Source organism: Rana temporaria, chromosome 6, assembly GCF_905171775.1.
Source record: "Rana temporaria chromosome 6, aRanTem1.1, whole genome shotgun sequence".
Lineage (NCBI taxonomy): Eukaryota > Metazoa > Chordata > Amphibia > Anura > Ranidae > Rana > Rana temporaria.
Window position 1 is genome coordinate 179,307,807 of NC_053494.1, and position 21,844 is coordinate 179,329,650.

The 21,844-nt window shown below is 46.6% G+C and overlaps 1 protein-coding gene across 3 annotated transcripts in view; it reads left to right on the plus strand.

Moving 5' to 3' along the window:
- Nucleotides 1–14,518: 14,518 nt before the first annotated feature.
- RBMS1 (RNA binding motif single stranded interacting protein 1) overlaps nucleotides 14,519–21,844 on the plus strand; it is a 497,047-nt gene continuing 489,721 nt past the window's right edge. The window contains exon 1 of one of the 3 annotated variants that reach the window (XM_040357882.1): nucleotides 14,519–14,789. In XM_040357882.1, coding sequence (XP_040213816.1) covers nucleotides 14,715–14,789 — 75 coding nt within the window. In that variant the 5' untranslated portion in view covers nucleotides 14,519–14,714. The remainder of the gene's footprint in view (nucleotides 14,790–21,844) is intronic. The other 2 variants (XM_040357887.1, XM_040357886.1) reach the window with 2 other exon arrangements.

Below are 21,844 nucleotides of genomic sequence, written 5' to 3' on the forward strand. Positions count from 1 at the left end.
GACTGGGCAGCAGCAGCAGAAGCAGCAGTAGTATTAACAGTAGTAGTTGATACAGAGTCATATCACATGGGCAGGAGGTGCCATGATGAACAGCAGTAGGAATAGGAGTATATAGAGTGTCAAATAACTGCTGACATAGGTGTATTGACTGGGCAGCAGCAGCAGAAGCAGCAGTAGTATTAACAGTAGTAGTTGATACAGAGTCATATCACATGGGCAGGAGGTGCCATGATGAACAGCAGTAGGAATAGGAGTATATAGAGTGTCAAATAACTGCTGACATAGGTGTATTGACTGGGCAGCAGCAGCAGAAGCAGCAGTAGTATTAACAGTAGTAGTTGATACAGAGTCATATCACATGGGCAGGAGGTGCCATGATGAACAGCAGTAGGAATAGGAGTATATAGAGTGTCAAATAACTGCTGACATAGGTGTATTGACTGGGCAGCAGCAGCAGAAGCAGCAGTAGTATTAACAGTAGTAGTTGATACAGAGTCATATCACATGGGCAGGAGGTGCCATGATGAACAGCAGTAGGAATAGGAGTATATAGAGTGTCAAATAACTGCTGACATAGGTGTCTTGACTGGGCAGCAGCAGCAGCAGAAGCAGCAGTAGTATTAACAGTAGTAGTTGATACAGAGTCATATCACATGGGCAGGAGGTGCCATGATGAACAGCAGTAGGAATAGGAGTATATAGAGTGTCAAATAACTGCTGACATAGGTGTATTGACTGGGCAGCAGCAGCAGAAGCAGCAGTAGTATTAACAGTAGTAGTTGATACAGAGTCATATCACATGGGCAGGAGGTGCCATGATGAACAGCAGTAGGAATAGGAGTATATAGAGTGTCAAATAACTGCTGACATAGGTGTATTGACTGGGCAGCAGCAGCAGAAGCAGCAGTAGTATTAACAGTAGTAGTTGATACAGAGTCATATCACATGGGCAGGAGGTGCCATGATGAACAGCAGTAGGAATAGGAGTATATAGAGTGTCAAATAACTGCTGACATAGGTGTCTTGACTGGGCAGCAGCAGCAGCAGAAGCAGCAGTAGTATTAACAGTAGTAGTTGATACAGAGTCATATCACATGGGCAGGAGGTGCCATCATGAACAGCAGTAGGAATAGGAGTATATAGAGTGTCAAATAACTGCTGACATAGGTGTATTGACTGGGCAGCAGCAGCAGAAGCAGCAGTAGTATTAACAGTAGTAGTTGATACAGAGTCATATCACATGGGCAGGAGGTGCCATGATGAACAGCAGTAGGAATAGGAGTATATAGAGTGTCAAATAACTGCTGACATAGGTGTCTTGACTGGGCAGCAGCAGCAGCAGAAGCAGCAGTAGTATTAACAGTAGTAGTTGATACAGAGTCATATCACATGGGCAGGAGGTGCCATGATGAACAGCAGTAGGAATAGGAGTATATAGAGTGTCAAATAACTGCTGACATAGGTGTCTTGACTGGGCAGCAGCAGCAGCAGAAGCAGCAGTAGTATTAACAGTAGTAGTTGATACAGAGTCATATCACATGGGCAGGAGGTGCCATCATGAACAGCAGTAGGAATAGGAGTATATAGAGTGTCAAATAACTGCTGACATAGGTGTATTGACTGGGCAGCAGCAGCAGAAGCAGCACTAGTATTAACAGTAGTAGTTGATACAGAGTCATATCACATGGGCAGGAGGTGCCATGATGAACAGCAGTAGGAATAAGAGTATATAGAGTGTTAAACAACTGCTGACATAGGTGTATTGACTGGGCGGCAGCAGCAGCTGAAGCAGCAGTAGTAGTATTAACAGTAGTAGTTGATACAGAGTCATATCACATGGGCAGGAGTTGCCATGATGTACAGCAGTCTTAATAAGAGTATATAGAGTGTGAAATAACTGCTGACATAGGTGTATTGACTGGGCGGCAGCAGCAGCAGAAGCAGCAGTAGTAGTATTAACAGTAGTAGTTGATACAGAGTCATATCACATGGGCAGGAGTTGCCATGATGTACAGCAGTCTTAATAAGAGTATATAGGGTGTGAAATAACTGCTGACATAATTGTCTTGACTGATCCAAAGGAGTCATGGGAGAAAATCATGTGGTCAGATGAGACTATAATATAATTTTTTGATCATAATTTCACTAACCGTGTTCGGAGGAAGAATAATGATGAGTACCATGCCAAGAACGCCATCCCTAATGTGAAGCATGGGGGTGGTAGCATCATGCTTTGGTGGTGTTTTTCTGCACATGGGACAGGGTGACTGCACTGTATTAAGGAGAGGATGACCGGGGCCATGTATTGCAAGATTTTGGGCAACAACCTCCTTCCCTGAGTTAGAGCTTTGAAGATGGGTCGAGGCTGGGTCTTCCAACATGAGAATGACCCAAAGCACACAGCCAGGATAACCAAGGATTGGCTCTGTAAGGAGCATATCAAGGTTCTGGCGTGGCCTAGCCAGTCTCCAGACCTAAACCCAATAGAGAATCTTTGGAGGGAGCTCAAACTCCGTGTTTCTCAGCGATAGCCCAGAAACATGACTGATGTAGAGAAGATCTGTGTGGAGGAGTGGGCCAAAATCCCTCCTCCAGTGTGTGCAAAGCTGGTGTAAAACTACAAGAAATGTTTGACCGCTGTAATTGCAAAGAAAGCCTACTGTACCAAATATTAACATTGATTTTCTCTGATGTTGAAATAGTTATATTCAGCACTGTAAATACATCAGGTCAGGGGCTTCATCAGGGAATGCATGGCAAGGGACCCTTCAGCGCCCTGAACCGACGACGGGTGCCAGAAAGTCACCGCCGATCCAGGACTCATTCATCTTTATGAATGTGAGTCTGTCCACGGAGTCTGTGGACAGACGGGTCCTCTTGTCCGTGACCACCCCACCTGCCGCGCTGAATGTCCGCTCAGATAGTACGCTGGAGGGGGGGCAAGACAATAACTCCAGCGCATACTGAGCGAGCTCGCGGCAGGTGTCCAATCTGGCAACCCAGTACTCCATGGGGTCGTCGGTGCTCATACTGTCAGAAGCACCGACGGACGCCATGTAGTCTGCCACCATGTGGGCCAGCCGCTGGTGGTGACTGCTGCTGCTGCTGCTGGTGGTGGTACTGGGTCGCTCGGTTTGGAAGAACATCCTCATCTCTTCCATTAGGTCCCCTGCTCGGCTGCAGCTGGGTGCAGCCACCTGCTGGGTGAGATGAGGGGGGACAACTGGAGGCCGGGGAGTTGCCTGCTCCAACCGTCTGACAATGGCTGCCTGCAGTTCCTCCATCCGGTGCTGCCTCCGGCTGGCTGGGATGAACTGCTCCAGTTTCCCCTTGCACCTGGGATCCAAAAGGGTGGCCATCCAGAAATCATCCCTCGTCTTGATGGTCTTAACCCGGGGGTCCCTCCTGAGGCATCTCAGCATGTGGGCAGCCATGGGGAAGAGCACAGCCCGCTGTGACTCCTCAATGCTGGCCAGGTGAATGAGGTGCGACTCTTCTTCCCTGAGGCGCTGCTGGTCAAACTCAGACATGCCCAACCCCCGGACTATCGGTGCCCCCAACACCGGCTCTCCCTCCTGACCAGGCCCTGACTCCGGGACGACACCAGCAACCACCTCCTCCTCCTCTTCATCATCATCCTCCTCCTCCTCCTCCTCCTCCTGGTCCTGGCCCTGGTCTCGGTGGAGCATTGCTGACTCCTCCTGCTCCACCAAGGCACTCTCCCCAGCCTCGAGCAGGCAATCTAGTGTCCTCTCCAGCATGAACAGTATTGGCAGCACGCTATTGAGGCCAATTTGCTCACTGCTGACCATCTTGGTCGCCTGCTCGAAGGAGGACAACACTTGGCAGACCTGGTTTATCTGCCCCCACTGCGCACAGGCGATGAAAGGGAGTTGTGGTGAAGCCCTCTCAGTGCCTAGTTCCATCAGGTACTCCCTCACCGCCCTTTGCTGCTCCCACAACCTCTTCAGCATGTGGAGGGTGGAGTTCCACCGCGTCACACTGTCCACAATCAGCCTGTGAAGGGGCAGATTGTACTTCCGCTGCAATTTGGACAGGGACGCGGTAGCGGTTGGGGAGCGCCTGAAGTGGCTGGCAATCCTACGCGCCTTTGCCACAATGTCACTCAACCCTGGATAAGTGCGCAGGAACTTCTGCACCACCAGGTTGAGGACATGTGCCAGACAGGGCACGTGCGTCAGACTGCCAGCATGGAGGGCGGCGAGTAGGTTGCTGCCGTTATCGCAGACAACCATACCTGGCTGGAGCCTTCGGGGTGTCAGCCACTTCTGGACCTGAGCTTGAAGTGCTTTCAGCACTTCTTCTGCAGTGTGTCTCCGGTCCCCTAAACTAACAAGCTGGAGCACGGCCTGACAGCGCACGTGCCCCACACTTGAGTAGCTACGGGGGCGCTTGCTGGGAGGCTCAGCAGCTGCGGAGACAGTGGCTTGAGGGAGACCAGCAGTTCTCCCCTGGACACCCCGGGGCGGCACCACAAGATCGGTTGCCGACGATCCCTCACCGACGCCTCGGAGGGAAACCCAATGGGCCGTGAAGCTGATGTAGCGTCCCTGCCCATGCCTGCTGGTCCAGCCATCCATTGTCAGATGAACCCTGTCGCTGACAGCGTGATCCAGCGACAGGGTTACATTCTGCACAATGTGCTGGTGTAGGGCAGGGACACCAGTCCTGGCAAAGAAATGGCGGCTGGGGACACGCCATTGGGGTTGGGCCTGCTCCAACATCTGCCTGAAGGGGTTGCTGTCAACTATGTTGAAGGGCAGCAGATGTTGGGCAATAACCCTTGCCAGGAGCCCATTGAGGGAACGCACACGTCGGTCTCCAGGGGGGAAGGGAGTGGTGCGGTCAAAGGCGTCTGAAATCGACGCCTGGCGCCGGACGGCAGTGCGGGACACAGACGTGGAGGGTGCTGTGGAAGTAGAGGTCTGGCTGCCGGTACCAGTACCTCTACTAGAGGGAGCGGGGGGGCATGACCTGCTGGAAACAGATGAAGATGTGGCAGGGGCTGCTGTACCCTGCTCACTTGTGGTGGTGGCGCTGCTACCACCACCACGCTTCATCTCGTCATACAACGCCCAGTGGTTTATCCTCAGGTGCTGGTTCAGGGCTGTGGTACCCACCCGAGCCAAACACTTCCCTCTCTTCACCCTCACTTTACAAATCCGGCAGATGGCCACGGTAGGGTTGTCTGCCACCAGGGTAAAGAAATTCCAGACAGGTGACTTCAGCACCGCCCTCCTGTCAGATGGGGTGACGCTTACTTGCACCTGCTGGGATTCGGTGCGCACAGGTGGAGCTGCCTGCTGCTGCTGCTGCTGCTGCTGCTCCTCCTCCTGACACCTCCTGCTGCCATCACCAGTGGAGACCCTGACGATGGTCTCCCTGGTGGTGACCTGGCGCACCGTTTCACCAGGGTGCCTACCTTCCCCGTCGTCACTGACGTAGTGAGCCGACGCGTCAGATGGCAACCATGATGGGTCACCCTCTTCGCCCCCAGAGATGTCAGACCAAGGGCTGAGATGTGTTGGTCTGAGGGAACCACGTGACATGGAGCCTCTAGCCTGGCTCCGCTGTCCCCTCACCCACGCCTGGGTCTGACTAGGTGCTGCTGTTTCCTGCACCAAAACAGCAGCACCAGTTTGAAGGGATGTCTCTGGGATACTGCCAGCAGGTATCCCATCCTCCTCATCCATCCCTTCAAAAAGGTCCTGACCATCAGGACAGAGCTGGAGGTCTGCCTGATGCATGGCCTCCCCCAAGAGATCCCTCTCACTGTCGCTGTCGAACAGTAAGATGCTGGACTCTTGGGGGCTGGGGGGGGGTAGTACAGGCAACGGTGTAATGGTGGTACTACTGTGAGTCGGGACCGACGACTCAGTGGCACTGCTGTGCCCCATGTAGTCCACCACTACTTGAGCCTGAGATGGCAATATCGGGCGGCTGCCCGATGGGAAGAACTCCCGGATCAGGCGTACTCCCCTTGCACCCGATCCTCTACCACTAGTAGGGGCACGAGAGGTACCCCGTGCTGGCAGCGATCCAGCACTGGGAGTAACTCCCCTACCCCTGCTGCCACGGCCACGGATGCCGCTCATAATTGCTGATATGTGTGTGGGGGGGGTTAAACTTTATTGGGGGGGGAAAATGTGAACAAAATGTGTTTTTGTGTATTTTTTACAAGACAGGCACGCAGACAAAGACGTACACAGACAGCTACTAAACTATAAGAAAAGTAGTACACCAGACAAGGACTACAAAATTAAAGAAAAAAAAAAAAAGCACTAAACAAACACTAACTTTTTTTTTTTTTTTTTTTTTTTTAAACACAAAACACAGACACTAAACACACACTAAGCTAAGCTAGATGAAATAAATATACACTAACAGTGTGTACACTTACTACACAAAATTTAACTAAACTGAACACAAAACTTAGCTTTTATAAAAGCTCTTTAGGGAAAACTAAACAAAATTTGAACTGAGATGCCTATCAAATATCACTGAACAGCGAACCTGCAAGATCTAACAGTAACACAAGATGAACAAAACTTAGCTTTTAGAAAAGCTCTTTTATAAAGCTCAGCAAATTGTGTTCTGAAATCTCTTGCAAATATAACTGAACAGGGAGGATTGCAGGATCAAACAGTAACACAAATGAAAAAAACAGCACAAAACAGCACAAAACGTAGCTTTGAAAAAAGCTCTTGGGTCTATTGCTTTGAAAAAAGCAGTTGATATACTGGAAAAGATCCACTGGAATCACTAAATAGCAATGCTGGTGATGATCTAAATCAATCAAGAACAAAGACACAGGAAACCAGGAAACCAGGAACACAGAAACAGCCTCCACACTCTATAGCAAGCTTCTGAATCTGCAATGAAATGGTGCTGGGAGTGAGCTTATATAATGTCCATGCAGGCAGGTTCCTATTGGTTGCTAACCTGTGACGAGTGTGGAAGGAGAACTCTGATTGGCTTTGATGCAAAAGGGCGGAGCAAATAATCGTGCAATATTCCTATTGCCGAATATTCGCATTGCGAATATTCGGCAATATAAAATGATCGCTTCAGCTACTCGGCCCAATGGCTCTAATCATACCAGCAATGCTTTCAGACGTCTATGGAGATCACTAGGATGTGATCTGTTTTAAAAATGAAACTGTAAAAATCGCTCTGATGCGGAAGATCGGGGCGAGGAAAATAATCGCGCGATATTGCGTTTGCCGAATAATCGCATTGCGATCTTTCTGGAAAATTCAATGAACGCTTCAGCTACTCGGCCCAGGGTCTCTAATGATACCAGCAATGCTTTTAGACGTCGATGGAGATATCTAGGATGTGATCTGATTAAAAAAAAAATTGTAAAAAATCGAATATTCGGAATTGCGAATATTCACCGCGAATTTCGAAATATAGCGCGATTTCTCGAATATGCTATATTCGAGTCGAATATTCGCAATGCGAATATTCGTGAGCAACACTACTCAGGACCACTAACTGGAAATTATGTAGTAAGCAGGCTGTCAGCAATTCGAATTCTCCGTACACATACCCACGATTGGTTTTCTGTAGGATAAAGTCTGGTGAGAGCTTTTGGTCAGAAATCCCGACCGTGTGTATGCTCCATCAGCCTTTTTCCAACAGGAAAAATGCTGGAAAAAGATAGAGAGCAGGATCTCTTTTTTCCCGTCAGGAAAAAAACTGTTCGGAATTTCTGATCGTGTGTACAAATCCCGACGCGTGCTCGGGAAACAATTCAACGCATTCTCAGAAGCATTGAACTTAATTTTCTTGGCTCGTCGTAGTCTTTTACGTCACTGCGTTCTCGGCAGTCAAAAGTTCACCGAACCTTTGTGTGACCGTGTGTATGCAAGGCAGGCTTGAGAGGAATTCCGTCGGGAAAACCATTGTTTTTTTTACCGACGGGAAAACCGCTCGTATGTTTGTGGCATAAGCCAATTTGCAGCGAGAGAACTTTCTGCTTTTTCTTTTCCAACTTATTTTTCTAATTGCAATACCTTGGGCTGTATTAAATAATTCATGACAACTACACCTTTACAATCAATTATTTAATATTGCCCCAGGTGTTGCAATTAAATAATAAGTGCGAAGACAAGAACATAATGCCATATTTTGCTTCACCTTTGCTTCATTTTCCTATATGTACTAAATTACATTAGCACAGTTGTAATATATTCCACAGCCTTGTGCAATCATCCACATTACATTTTACATTCCCACAGTGATTCTTTACCTAACCTTCAGGGGTCACTGTATCAGAGGATGCATTAAGTAATATTAATACACCATCAGGCTTATCCAATAAAGAGCGATTATGATATGCGTGGTACAATATCAATTTTCTTTAGTCTGATCACTTAAAATGGTTGTCTGGATGCTCTTTCTTCAAATAAAATTCTTGTTTTTATACTGTTATACAAACTTTGTATACTTGCTGCCTAGGATATTTTATATACTATTTTGTAATTACTGTAAATATTTAGAATTTGCAATGTGATATCTTGCGCTGTGTACATTTTCCCTATGGTCAGAAACAATCGGGTCTTGCAGGAAGTACTCATATGAGATTAATGTGCTATGACAGTAACTTGGAAATAGTATATTTTTCTAGTGTAATACAGTAGTTAAAGCAACCCAATTGATACAGAAAAAAGTCTATGTAATTGTAGCACCCTGCCAAATTAGGCTACTACTTGGGAAACGTAAATTTAGTAATCAGCAGAGCAGTATGAGATTGCTTTGTTCTGCTCTGTGCTCTGCTGGATGCAAGTTTGATTGCTTTGCCCTGTCTTCAGGAGGCTTCCAGAATATAGTGGGTGGGAGAGTCAAATGAGTAGCCTGAATATTTATGCAGCTCCAGCCAATCCCTGGGGATAGCTGAACAGATGCAGGCTGGAAAGGGACATAAATAGTCTAGAGCCTGTGAGAGCGGGTTTCTTCTTACCCAGGAGGAGAGATTCCTAACCAGAAGTGCTATTGCCATCCAGCTGAAGATTCTGCTATTTTCAATAAGGTACTAGCTGTGCATAGCTGGGGGGGGGGGGGGCTATTCTGCAGAAAAAAATGAAGCTATGAGAGGGGTTTCCCTGAGGATCCAGTCTGAAAGATTCAATGAGGAGACGGCCTGAGTCTGGAGGGAGGCATCCAGGTCCCATAGACACTGTGGCCCGGATTCAGATACAATTGTATATCTATCCGCGGGCGTAACGTATCTCAGATACGTTACGCCGCCGTAACTTAGGGCGCAAGTTCAGTATTCATAAAGAACTTGCGCCCTAAGTTACGGCGGCGTAACGTATGTGGTCCGGCATAAGCCCGCCTAATTCAAATGTGGATGATGTGGCCGTGTTTTAATTAAATTTATTGTGACCCCACGTATTTGAAGTTTTTTACGAACGGCGCATGCCAAGTGCACATGCTCCAAATTAAACGTTGCCAAGTGCGCATGCTCCAAATTACGCCGCAAACTGTCAATGCTTTCAACGTGAACGTAACTTGCGTACAGCCGTATTCGCGAGCGACTTACGTAAACGACGTAAAATACGACGCTGTTCGGTCATTTCCGACGTCCATACTTAACATGACTTACCCCTGCTTTATGAGGGGTAACTTTACACCAGAAAAAGCGTTACGCAAACGACGTAAAAAAATGCGCCGGGCAGACGTGCGTTTCTGAATCAGCGTATCTACGTAATTTGCATATTCAACGCAGAAGTCTAGGGAAGCGCCCCTAGCGGTCAGCGTAAATATTGCACCCTAAGATACGACGGCGTAGGAGACTTGTGCCGCTCGTATCTAGGCAACATTGAGGCGTATCTGATTCTACGAATCAGACGCCAAAATGCGACGGCCCGCACTCAGAGTTACGACGGCGTATTTGGAGATACGCTGTCGTAACTGCTTTCTGAATCCGGGCCTGTGAGTACAGACCCGAGAGAAGGATTCTAGTTACTGCAGCTTCTGTTAACCCCGCTGCATTAACATTAGGGCATGCCTGGCCTGGGACATTGCTGATGGTATCTGTGCTGCTCACTTTATGACCTACTTCTGAAGGGACTGTTCTGAGAAGTAGCTGCAAAGGTAAGAATGTCCTCACATTCTTGTTCAGTGTTCAGGAGTATCTTACAGCTTCCCTAAGCCCCATCAAAGTTAATCTGCAATAAACGTTAAAAAGGCAACCCTAGACTGTTTTCTGAGCCACAGAAGTGAGTGTCGCTGTTTGCCTGGGTAATGCTACACTAGTGGGTAAAGAACCTGGGGCAGAAATCAGTGGCCCTTGCAGGGGTGAGCACTACATAATGGCATTTTTTTCTTAGTTTTGGATGAAGTAGGGAAGGGTCAGACACTTTGTCAAGTTTTTATTGCCTCTGTTTGTACTAGTGAGCATTGGCACTGAGGCAGAAAGTGATGGGAAATCATCCGAGCAAGAAGTAAGAGAAAATCCTCCAATGGGCACACCTGTTACTTTGGCAACTCTCAAGATTCTCTAAGATTGGAATTCTATTCATTTTGAGGAGATTTCTTCTCATTTATGTTGCGCTTCTAGGACATAAAGTGAAGGAACTCTCTCCAGTTTTAACAGCTTGATAGGGGTTTTATTCCTTCCCTACTCTAAAACAGAGCTTCAGGCACCACTGGTATCTGACACTTGAGTACTGGATACCCAGTGCTTGAAACCTCTAGGAGCGCTGGATACTTGGTCCTCAATACTTTTAGGAGTGCTGGATACCATGTCCCTAACACTTGAAGCAGTGTCGGATACCTGGCGCTTTGCACTTCCAGGACTGCTGGATACCTGGTCTTTAAAATTTCCAGAGGTGTTGTAACATTTTAAAGCAGAGGTCCCGTGAAAACAAAATGTTAAAAGCCAGCAGCTACAAATACTGCAGCTGCTGACTTTTAATAAATGGACACTTACCTGTCCAGAGTGCCCGCAATGTCGGCTGCAGAAGACGAGCAAACGCTCGTCTCTCTGCTGCCCATTCCGCCATCCTCGGTGAGGGAATCAGAAAGCGAAGCCTTGTGGCTTCACTGCCCGGTTCCCTACTGCATATGTGCGAGTAGTGCGGCGCATTCCCAGAAGTGGGTGCAAATACCTGTCTTATACAGGTATCTGCACCCCCTCCCGCCTGAAAGGTGCCAAATGTGACACCGAAAGGGGGGAGGGTTCCGAAAAGCGGGGTGTTGGATATCTGATCCTTGACACTTTCAGGAGTGCTGGATAACAGGCCCTTCAAGGAGTGCTGAATACCTGGTCCGCAACATTCCATAAGTGCTGGATACCTTGTCCTCAGCACTTCCAGTAGCCCAGATACCTGGTGCTCATCACTTCAAAGAGTGCTGGATAGCTTGTCTTCAACATTCCATGAGTGCTGGATACCTGGTCCGAAGCACTTCCAGGAGTGTCAGATACCTGGTGCTCAACACTTCAAGGAGTGCTGAATACCTGGTCCTCAACACTTCTGGGAGTGCCAGATACCTGGCCCTTGACACTTCCAAGAATGCTGTATATCAAGTCCTCATCTTTTCCAGGTGTACCGAGCACTTGGTCTGCACCAGGGCTCAAGTCCTGCGGAAACGCGTGGGAACGGAGTCCCTGCACTTTTTTCACAGCAGGAACGTAGTTCCCTTTGCAGGACTAGAGCAACCGAGAGCAGCAGAGCCGCCCGAGCCAATCCTTCACTAAGCGGCGATGCCCAGCTCGAGTCACTGTCAGGGTCAGGTCTGCTGCAAGTTATGGCAGGATTTGGAAAGATTTTGCTCTTTCTAAATCCCGCCATAACTCGCGGCAGACCTCCGCAATGTCTCCTGGGAACAATGACAAAAGCTCCCAGGAGACATTGCGGCATCAAGGAAGTGACTGAATACCCGCACACTACCCGATGAATCCATATACAGGAAGTGGCCAGTAACATAAAGGATTACTAAGGTACAGTGGATCTAAAAAAAAAGAAACATGCGTTTAGTAATTATGCATATGAGCGTTTCTTTTTTTTTTTTTTTGGTGGGGGAGTGGATCTTGGGTGGGAGTTCCCACACTTTTTTCCCCAGGACTTGACCCCTGGTCTGCACCACTTTAGGAAGTACCAGATACCTAGTGCTTTACGTTCCCAGGAGTGCTGGATACCTGGACCTAAACACTTCTGGGAATGCCAGATACCTGGTCCTTTATACATCAGGGAATGCCAAGTACCTGGTCCTCGACACTTCTAGTAGTGTTGCATACCGGTCCTTGACACTTCCAGGAATGCTGGGTACCTAGTCCTTGACATAGCAAGGAGTTATAGATACCTGATCACCATTGTGCACTGTGATTCTTTACTCCAGCTGCTACGTCACTACAGGACCAGAGTGATGACAGGGCATATGACTCTGGGGTACCTAACCTGGAGTTGGGCTTTAAGGTTCAGACACTGGAACCCATCCTCAGAGCAAGTACAGGTGCAAAAAAAAAAAAAAAGGCAGCCTGCACACAGGATGCCTGCCAGCTCCCATCTGAACAGGCTGTATAAACCAAAATTATTTTTATTTCTTATTAATAAGGTAAACATGAAATATTGCTTATGATTATTTCATATTTATCATTTGCAGCCAGCAGGTGGAACTCTAATGTAAGGTCTGACCCTAAGGCAGCTGTTGTCGGGCAGCTGTTGTCCCCCAGTTGAAAATACAACACAAATACAGAAAATTACAAGAGAATTAATACACAATAAAATTATTTAAAAAACATAAAATATTTCATTTTAAACTGCTTTGTATGCAGTATACGGTGTCTATTTTCTGTAAACAATAATTATGAATAAAAAGTTATAATTGTTTTTAACATTTGTACAGACTGTTTCCTAACATTAACATACCCTTGGCAATACAGCTTTTTCAAGGCGATCTAGGTGAGAATTATTCACCATTAAGGAGGTCATTGAGGACAGGTATAAAAAGTGTTTATTTTTATTTTCTAACATCTACTGGAAATCGTGCAGTTAGAACCTGACTGCTTTCAACAACAACCTATTATTATTTGCCTCCAGTTTTCATAAATCAATTACAGTATGTTGTGACTTTGCTCTGTAAAGAAAGAAAGAAAAAAAAAAAAGAGCCATTAAATCAAACTTGTATTGAAAATGCAGTACATCCAATGGCACTACCTAGAAGGAATCTCCATATGTCTGCAAGTCATGACTGTTTTCTTAAAGTGACCCTATCAAAAGTTTATGAATGCCCCTGTAGAAAAAATAATGTACTTACCTCTACTGCCGCCTGCTTCACCAAAAGACTTGTCAATCAAGAGGACCTGGGTACATTTATTAAAGGACTTGTCAAAAACCGTCTCTTTGTTTTTGTAACACTACACTCCTTTTTGTGGGTGAATGGTAGGGGTACATACTCATTCACATAGGAGAGGGGCCGGAATCTGGGGGCCACCTTGTTAAAGAGGGACTTTCAGGTTCTGATTAGCCCCCGCTCCCCGCAGACCCCCTAACCACAACCCACGGTTGTGGGGAAGAGGCCCTTGTCCACACCTCATGTTGAGGGCATGTGGCCTGTTAGGGTTCAGGAGGGGGGAGCGCTCACTCGTCCCCCCTTTCCCAGCCAGGCTGTGTGCTTGGATAAGGGTCTGGTAAAGACATTGGGGGGGACCTCACGCCTTTTTTTTCTGGCGTGGGTTTCCCTTCAAAAACCATACCAGACCGATGGAACTGGTATAGTCTTGGGGGGGGGGGGGGCGTGACACCACACCGTTTTCTTTTTTTTCAATTTTGGCATGGGGTTCCCCCCTCAAGATCCACACCAGTCTCAAAGGGACATTTTTTTTTTTTTTTAATTCAGAGTGAGGTGTCTTCCATACCAGAAGCAAAGGAATTGTTTTGATTGGTCAAAGAACAAGTCGCAATTATGTCAAAGTCGGATCATTCATTGAAGTCATATGGAAGTCGAACATGAAGTCACTGGGGCAAACTCGGATCAGAAGTTGTACGACTTTTGCGTCGGATCAGTGTAAAACCTAGAAGCCGATTGGTTACAATGCACAGCTGCACCAGATTCTGTGTGCACCAGTTTTTGTAAATACCCCCCTTGCATACACACCAGCTGCTTTTTATATACAACATATAACATATGTGATCTAATTGTAACACTACACAAATGCATCATTTTTACCAATCTACTTTTAAATTTTTATACACCTATTTTCTAATGGGGTATTTTATTCTTGCTTTTTAACGCTCAAGCATACTTTTACTCTTACCCCTTCCGGGGGGGTACCCATATTTAAAGTGCTGCATGCACACCTCAGCCTTTTGTGGGTTTACAATTCTACACAATCCCTCCTCTTTTCCCTGCCCCCATTATGTTCCCTGTTTGCCAGTCTCTCTCTCCCTGCTGGCTGTCACTGAACAGAAAGCTGCAGACTTTATTGATTGTTTCCTGGGCTTTGCTGGCTGCATGAAATCAAACAGCATTACCTGCCCTCTGGAGAAACTCCTGCGAGAGAGCCCTACTACTCACACTGGCTGCCTGGAAAGAGGGGGGCGGACAAGCTTTTTCTCCTTGGGTGAGGTTGGTGCAGCTGGCAGAAGAGGAGACACCAGGCTGCTGCTGCACTAGGACATCCACAGAGGAGACAGAACTTGGGATTTGGGATTGCACTGCACCTCTCTGACATTTGCATCTTCATGGGCAAAGTGTGGAAACAGCAGATGTACCCCCAGTACACCACCTACTACTACCCTCAGTATCTGCAGGCTAAGGTAGGCACTACGACACTGGTACGTTGTTACTGGCTCCTGGAGGGAAGCTTAGCATGAATATTATTTATAAGAAGCTGTTCGGTGAATGACAGTATCACTAATCAGTGTTATACTGGCAGGAACTCGATGGAGCTCTAACAAGGGGGTGGGGAATTAAAGGCACAGTATCCAAACATAGCCTTGTTTAGATTTCAGGTCTGTGGATTTGATCTCAGTTTTCCTTTTCTGACTGCCCCTAAGTAGATCATTGCCCCAGTTGGCAATTATACAGTGGCTTTTCGAAGATGCGTATTTAAACATCCGGTTGCACTAGATTCCACGTAGGTTGTGTACTAAGAAGATCACTGTGTATAACAATCTCAAAGATCAGGTGATCTTGGAAAACGTTCTAGGGAGTCAAGAGACAATGTTGATACAATATATGGCCAAACGTATGTGAACCTGTCCAATTTAATGAGTTTGGGTATTTCCTGTAAAGGGTACAGTTAATGCTATAGCATATAGTACGAAGATATTTTTAGACATATGTGTGTTTCCAATAATGCGTCACTGTTTGGGGAAGGCCCTTTTCTGTTGCAGCATGACTGTGGTTCTTTTGCAAAGGTCCATAAAGACAAGTTTTGAGTGGAGGAACTTGAGCGGCCTGCACAGAGCTCTGGCCTCAACAATACTGAACACCTTTGGGTTTAATTAGAACAACAATTGTATACCAGATATCAGGGCTAGACTTGGACAGAAATTTGGCCCTGGACTTCATCCAGACTGGCCCACTTTGACAGGTCTCTCCCATGGCAGCCGGGCAACTCCCCCCCCCCCCCCAGCCACCCAAGCCCCCTCTCCCCCTTCACTAGTCGTTCTACTTTTATTAGAGTAGAACGGCTGGTACTGGGCCTCTTATAGGCAGTACCAGTGGGGACGCTAGACATTATTTAACCCGGGGCAAAGAATCAATTCTGTGCCCCCCTTATGGGACAAGATTAGGCAGAAGTGAGAAACTCCCAGGCCATAGCTGTTGAGTTCGCTGTCTGTCCCCTCCCCCCTGCTCCTCTGGTCCTCCCCCTGCTCCTCTTGTCCTCCCCCTGCTCCTCTGGTCCTACCCCTGCTTCTCTGTTCCCCCCAGGTGAACGCTGCGGGGAGGGAGAGGAGGTGAGCGCTGTGGGAAGGGAGAGACAGAGTAGCAGAGGGGGCGGCAGTCTGCTGTCACTGAAGCCGTCCCACTGAGCCATCGGCCCACCGGGAAACTCCCTGTAGTCCCAATGGCCAGTCCATCCCTGCCAGATATTTTCATCCAACATCCTTGTACCTAACCTCACAAAAGCTCTCGAACTCCAAAGGGGTAAAGGCCCAATTCCATTAAATGCTATGGTTTAGGATTAGGATGTTCAACAAACTCATATAGGTTTGATGGTAATCTGTCAATAAATAGTTGGTGATATAATGTATTTCCTTGATTCTTTAATTTTCCAACATTGTCTTAACAGAACCCACAAAAGATCTTAAAGGGGTTGTAAAGGTTTGGTTTTTATTTTCTAAATAGGTTCCTTTAAGCTAGTGCATTGTTGGTTCACTTACCTTTTCCTTCGCTTTCACTTTCTAATTGTTTTTTTTTCTTTGTCTGATTTTCTCACTTCCCTGTTTCTTCTCAGTAAGCTTGCCCCCATCATCCGAAACGTTCTGGCTGGGGGTTAGTCAGTGTGCTCGCCCCCTCCTTTGGGACTACATGCCTGTGGGGAGAACGGCTCGGATGATGGGGGCAAGATTACTGAGGAGGAACAGGAAGTGAGAAATTCAGACAAAGAAAAAACATTTATAAGGGAAATCTAAAGGAAAGGGTAAGTGAACCAACAATGCACTGGCTTAAGAGCCTCTCACAGGGGCAACACGACTTCGAACACGACTTTGGGAGGCAACTTAGACACGACTTGAGTATGAATCATCAGGCAACTTACAAGGCAACTTCAAGTCGCCTTCAGGACAGGAGGCTTTCCAGGGGCCAATCAAACAACAATCAGCTCTCTGGGAGGGAGGGGTTTCCTGAGAAATGTATGTTCTCTTCCTGTATTGTTGCTTCAGTTAAGACAGTGATCCGACTTCTGAGGCGACTTCCATTGAAATCAATGAGTACAAGTTACCTACAAGTCACCTAGAAGTCGGATTGAAGTAGTACAGGAACCTTTTTTGAAGTCAGAGCAACTGCAGTAGAGTACATTAAGACGGCTCCATTCACTTACATTGATTTTCTAATGCAGCGCGACTTGAGGCGACTAGGGGCGACTTGGGGCGTCTTGAAGTCGGATCCAAAGTTGTCCCTGTGTGAATGGGCTCTTAAGGAACCTATTTAGAAAATAAAAAACAAACCTTTGCAACCCCTTTAATTTGCAAAGGGTGGGGGATCAACTCTAAACTAATGCCCATGGTTTGTTATGAAATGTCCAAAAAGGTAATATAGGTGTGATGGTTGGCTGTCCCCAACTGTTTGGTAATATATTGTATTTTTCAAAATAGATTTTTAATGTTTGATTCTTTCATTTTAAAATTTGTGTCTGATGCAGAGTTGTATTAAGTTTTATATTACCTCTCTATGTCATGGAAATTCAGGCCTCAAGACCGTTGTTTGCCTTCTTATATTTACATCCTAATAGATTACGTCATGCCCAAGAACATGCACCAGCCATGTGAGGTTGCAAATAAACTTTGCAACTAGGCCCTGCCCCCAAGGTACTGTATTGTGAAGGTTTGTCTCTTCAAAAGAAATAAAATGATTATCAGAAGAAGAAGTGCTAAGCACCAGAAGCAGCCTGACATAATGATTGCTGTGATGAGACTGTTTTGAGCAAAAGTTATACAGCGGGTGCCGCTCAGCCCGCCCGTGCCCCACACCTCCCACCGGCAGTGCCAATACATAGGTAGGCTGGCAGGGGCACACACTCAGCCTGTCAACAGCTGCGGCAGATTTCTCCTCCTCTCACTGTGAAGTGAGTGAGAAAAACACACAGACAAAGCAGCTCATTCTGCTCCCTCCCCTGCTTTCTCATTGACAGGGGGAGAGAACCAATTGGACTCCAGCACAGGAGGAACAAAGCATCATGGGACATGTAGTCGCCAACACAAAGGGCCCCATAGCAGTTCCTGGGGACAAAAACTACACAGACCGACTGCCCTCAGGAGACAAGAAGGAAGGGACACCAGGGGCTGACTGGAAGTAAGGAAGAGACCACAAGATGATAAGACTGGATGCTGGAGAGGAGTGCTGTCATACAGAGTCAGTGTGCCTGTTCCTGCCACAGTTCCACGGTAGTTTACGGACATCCCACCTGAGAGGGACCCCGGGTGCATCTCCAGGCGCATTCCTGAGGCGTAAAACGTTCCAGTTGTGGGGTAGCAAATCGGCCTATCTGAAGAGTTTGCTTGCCAAGACATCTCCTTTTTGGGCCCTGGGTCACGGATTGGTGAGTGGGCACTTGCCCACCTTAAAGACACTGCATGCAGAAAACGTTGCTTTAACTGTGCCCACACTTATAGTAACACTTACACCCTGCTGAGCAGTCCCAGTATCTATCTTGCTTAGCAGGATACTACCAGGAAACTGTACATTACTTTGTCTGCCAGAATACCTTTTTAATACGTTTTACTCATGATGTCAAACAGGACACCAAGTGCACCAAAGCAAGATGGATACTGTGACTGCTCAGCAGGGTGTAAGTGTTTCTACAAGTGTTGGCACAGTTAAGGCAACGTTGTCTGCATGCAGTGTCTTTAGGGTGGGGAAGTGCCCGCTTACCAATCCGCTACCCAGGCCCAAAAAGGAGATGTTCTGGCAAGCAGACTTTTCAGATAGCCCGATTGGCGACCCCACAACTGGAATGTTTCACGCCTCAGAAATGTGCCTGGAGATTCACCCGGGGTCCCTCTCTGGTGGGATGTCTGTACAGAGCCGTGGAACTCTGGCAGGAACAGGAACACTGACTCTGGATGTCAGCACCCCTCTCCAGCATCCTGTCTTCTCCTCACCGTCACCTTGTGGTCTCTCCCTAGCACCCAGTCAGCCCCTGGTGTCCCTTCCTTCTTTTCTACTAAAGGGCAGCTGGTCTGTGTAGTTTTTGTCCCCAGGAACTGTTATAGGGTCATTTGTGTTGGGGACTACATGTCCCATGATGCTCTGCTCCTTCTGTTTCTATTGGTTCCCTCCCCCTGCCAATGACGAAGCAGGGGAGGGAGCAGAATGAGCTGCTGTGTCTGTGTGTGTGTGTCTCTCACTCACTGCACAATGAGAGGAGGAGAGGGGAAAATCCCCCACAGCTGCTGATAGGATGAGTGTATTTGTGCCCCTGCCAGCCAGCCTGTGTTTGTATCTGCATGGCCGACGGGAGGTGTATGCCTCGGGCGAGCTCAGCGGCATCTGCTACAGTTATATTATGGGAAGTGGCACCACCAATGTTGAGTGCAGGTCGATCTTTCAACAAGCTATAAGTTCTCTTGTGACTGATCTTTGTAGTCCAAGTACGCAATTGCCAATTGTCCTTTCTGCAGGGCAGACTCTGATTTTGCATACTGTCACGCCAATTGTTAATGATGTCCCACAGAGTGTTCTTTTAGCAGTTTTTGTAAATTTTGCAAAAGTATTTTTAACTGACTACAGAAAAATTAAACCTGATTGCTTGTTCTGGGTTACTGTAACATGCATATTTTCATTGCTCATTGCATGAACTTACTGTACCCAGTACTCAAGAATTGTTTTAAGAACAGGTGGAACCCAGCCATACAGTTATATCATCCTGGGCCCTAAGGCAATTCGATGGCTGTCTTGAGTGTTCATGTCTTCTTTCTCTAATTGTTGATGTTTAGCATTTTGCCTAGGTAGCATGATGCAGTGGTGTATTTGGCTGCACCCACACATGTGGTGTTAATGGTAACATGGAAAGAAAATACCCTCACACTGTTCTCTAAAACCAGTTCCCAAGGCACCAGGATAAAGCTCCTAGCCTTTGACAGTGGAGACCCAGTTTGGGTCCAAAAGTTTCCATAATTAGGTGCTTTGGGTCCCATAATCCCGCTGCCTTTGTCCTGGTGAGAGGCAGAGTTGTTGCCAAGAAGAGGCCTTGTCCTGGTGAGGGGCAGAAGAGTTGCCAAGAATGGGGCCAACATATTTACTTGCTCTTCTCCCTCTTCTCTGTGCATTGTTACCGAGACAGATCAGAGCGATGCGCTATGCCGACACTGACCAATCGCAATCACTCTGATCCATCCACTGCAAATAGAAGAAGGAAAGAAGTGGGGATTTGAAATCCCTAGACTACTGCACTGGCTGGGTGGAAACCAAGCTCAGCATCCCAGGAGGTAAGTACAGTGGCGACTTGGGGGGGGGGGGGGCTTTGAAGGAGGGTGTACAGTGTTAGTTAACTTTTTCATTTCTTCTGGACAGGTGAACCAAACCTTTAAAGTGGAATTGAACTAAACAAGTGAACATTTGTTATGATATAGGGAACATGTATAAATGTTAATTGTCCTTAAGGCCTCTTGCACACTGGGCATAAAAAATGCATATACAGGTAATTGGCATTTTGTCTTTCAGCCTGTAGAAGCAACTCTAGGTAAGCCTAAGGGGTTGATTTACTAAAGCTGGAGAGTGCAAAATGTGGTGCAGCTGTGCATGGTAGCCAATCAGCCTCTAACTTAAGCTTGTTCAATTAAAGTACAACTATAAGCAAAACTTTTTTTTCATTTTGGATAGAGCAAGGAAGTGTTGTAACCCCGGTCAGACTTTGCCATTTTTGTTCCATTGCGGAAATTCCCCTTCACTTCCTGTCCCATAGCCATACAGGAAATGGGAGAATATCCTTGCAACTTAAAGTGGATGTAAAGCCACTCTCATACTTTCTAAACTACTGCCATGGTGCTGATTTATAAGGATATACATGCCTCCTGCATGTATCCTTACCTGTCAAATGTCTCCCCTCTGTCTGTTATAAGAACTGAAAATCTTCTGATTCTGTGGGTGGGTCTGTTGTCTGGAGCTCTGTGGGTGGAGTCGTGATGTCAGTGGACTCCCCGCCCACCTCTACACTCCCCTTGTCAGCATGCATTTTGTCCTGTGTATTCCTTACACTGAATTCTGCTATGATCACTAACATCCAGTCAAAATCCGGAAGAGTAACCACATGACTTCAGAAAAGGAGTGGGGGTGGGAATTAAAAAATAATGCCTGTCTCAGGCTAGTGCATGACATATGTAAATAACCTGTCACTCACAGCAAGGGGGAAGAACAGACAAACGTTTTCTCCTGTTTGTCCGTTTATCTCACTGAAAAAAGAAAAGAGGATTACTCAGAGCTGGATTAACTCTTTGTGGCAAGACTGGGCTCAGATGATAGTAAATCTTATACTCTACAGTGTGACAGCAAAAATAAAAAAAATCGGGTTTACATCCACCTTAAGGGAATACCTCGGGGACCTCCAGCTCACCAGAACTAGTGCCTCCATTGGAAGATTTCCCCTCTATTACTTTTCTGGGGACAATCCAAAATTGTGTTTTTTTTCTTTTACTTTCACTTTCAATGATAATGGTAAACAGGACAAATAGAGAGGACGTATCTCCGTAAAGTTTTGCCTTTAGTTATACTTTAAGCTTTGACAAAAGATAAATAAAAAATAATTGGTTGCTATGCAGAGCTGCGCCGGATTTTGCACTCTCCAGTTTTGTTAATCAACCCCTATGTGTCCATGCACATTTATGCATTTACAGGAATTTTTGTAGAGGAGCGTTTACAGGTTAAAAAAAAGTGAGTTTTTGAGAGGAGTTTTCGGGCAGAAACAACGATTGACTTGCCTAAACGCCCTCTAGACTTCAAGCATTTTTCTAGTGTTTTCAGGAAAAATTAGTATAAAGGAAGACTACAGAAATTGACCTTTACACACCTAAACACGTGTACAATATACTCTATAGGAATGTTTTTTTTTCTGCCAACAGCTTTTTAGTGTACATGGACCATGAGTGGTACCATGGAAAATGTTCTTGTTATCTTGAATTCCTCCTGAAAAATAGCAGAGCATGTCCTG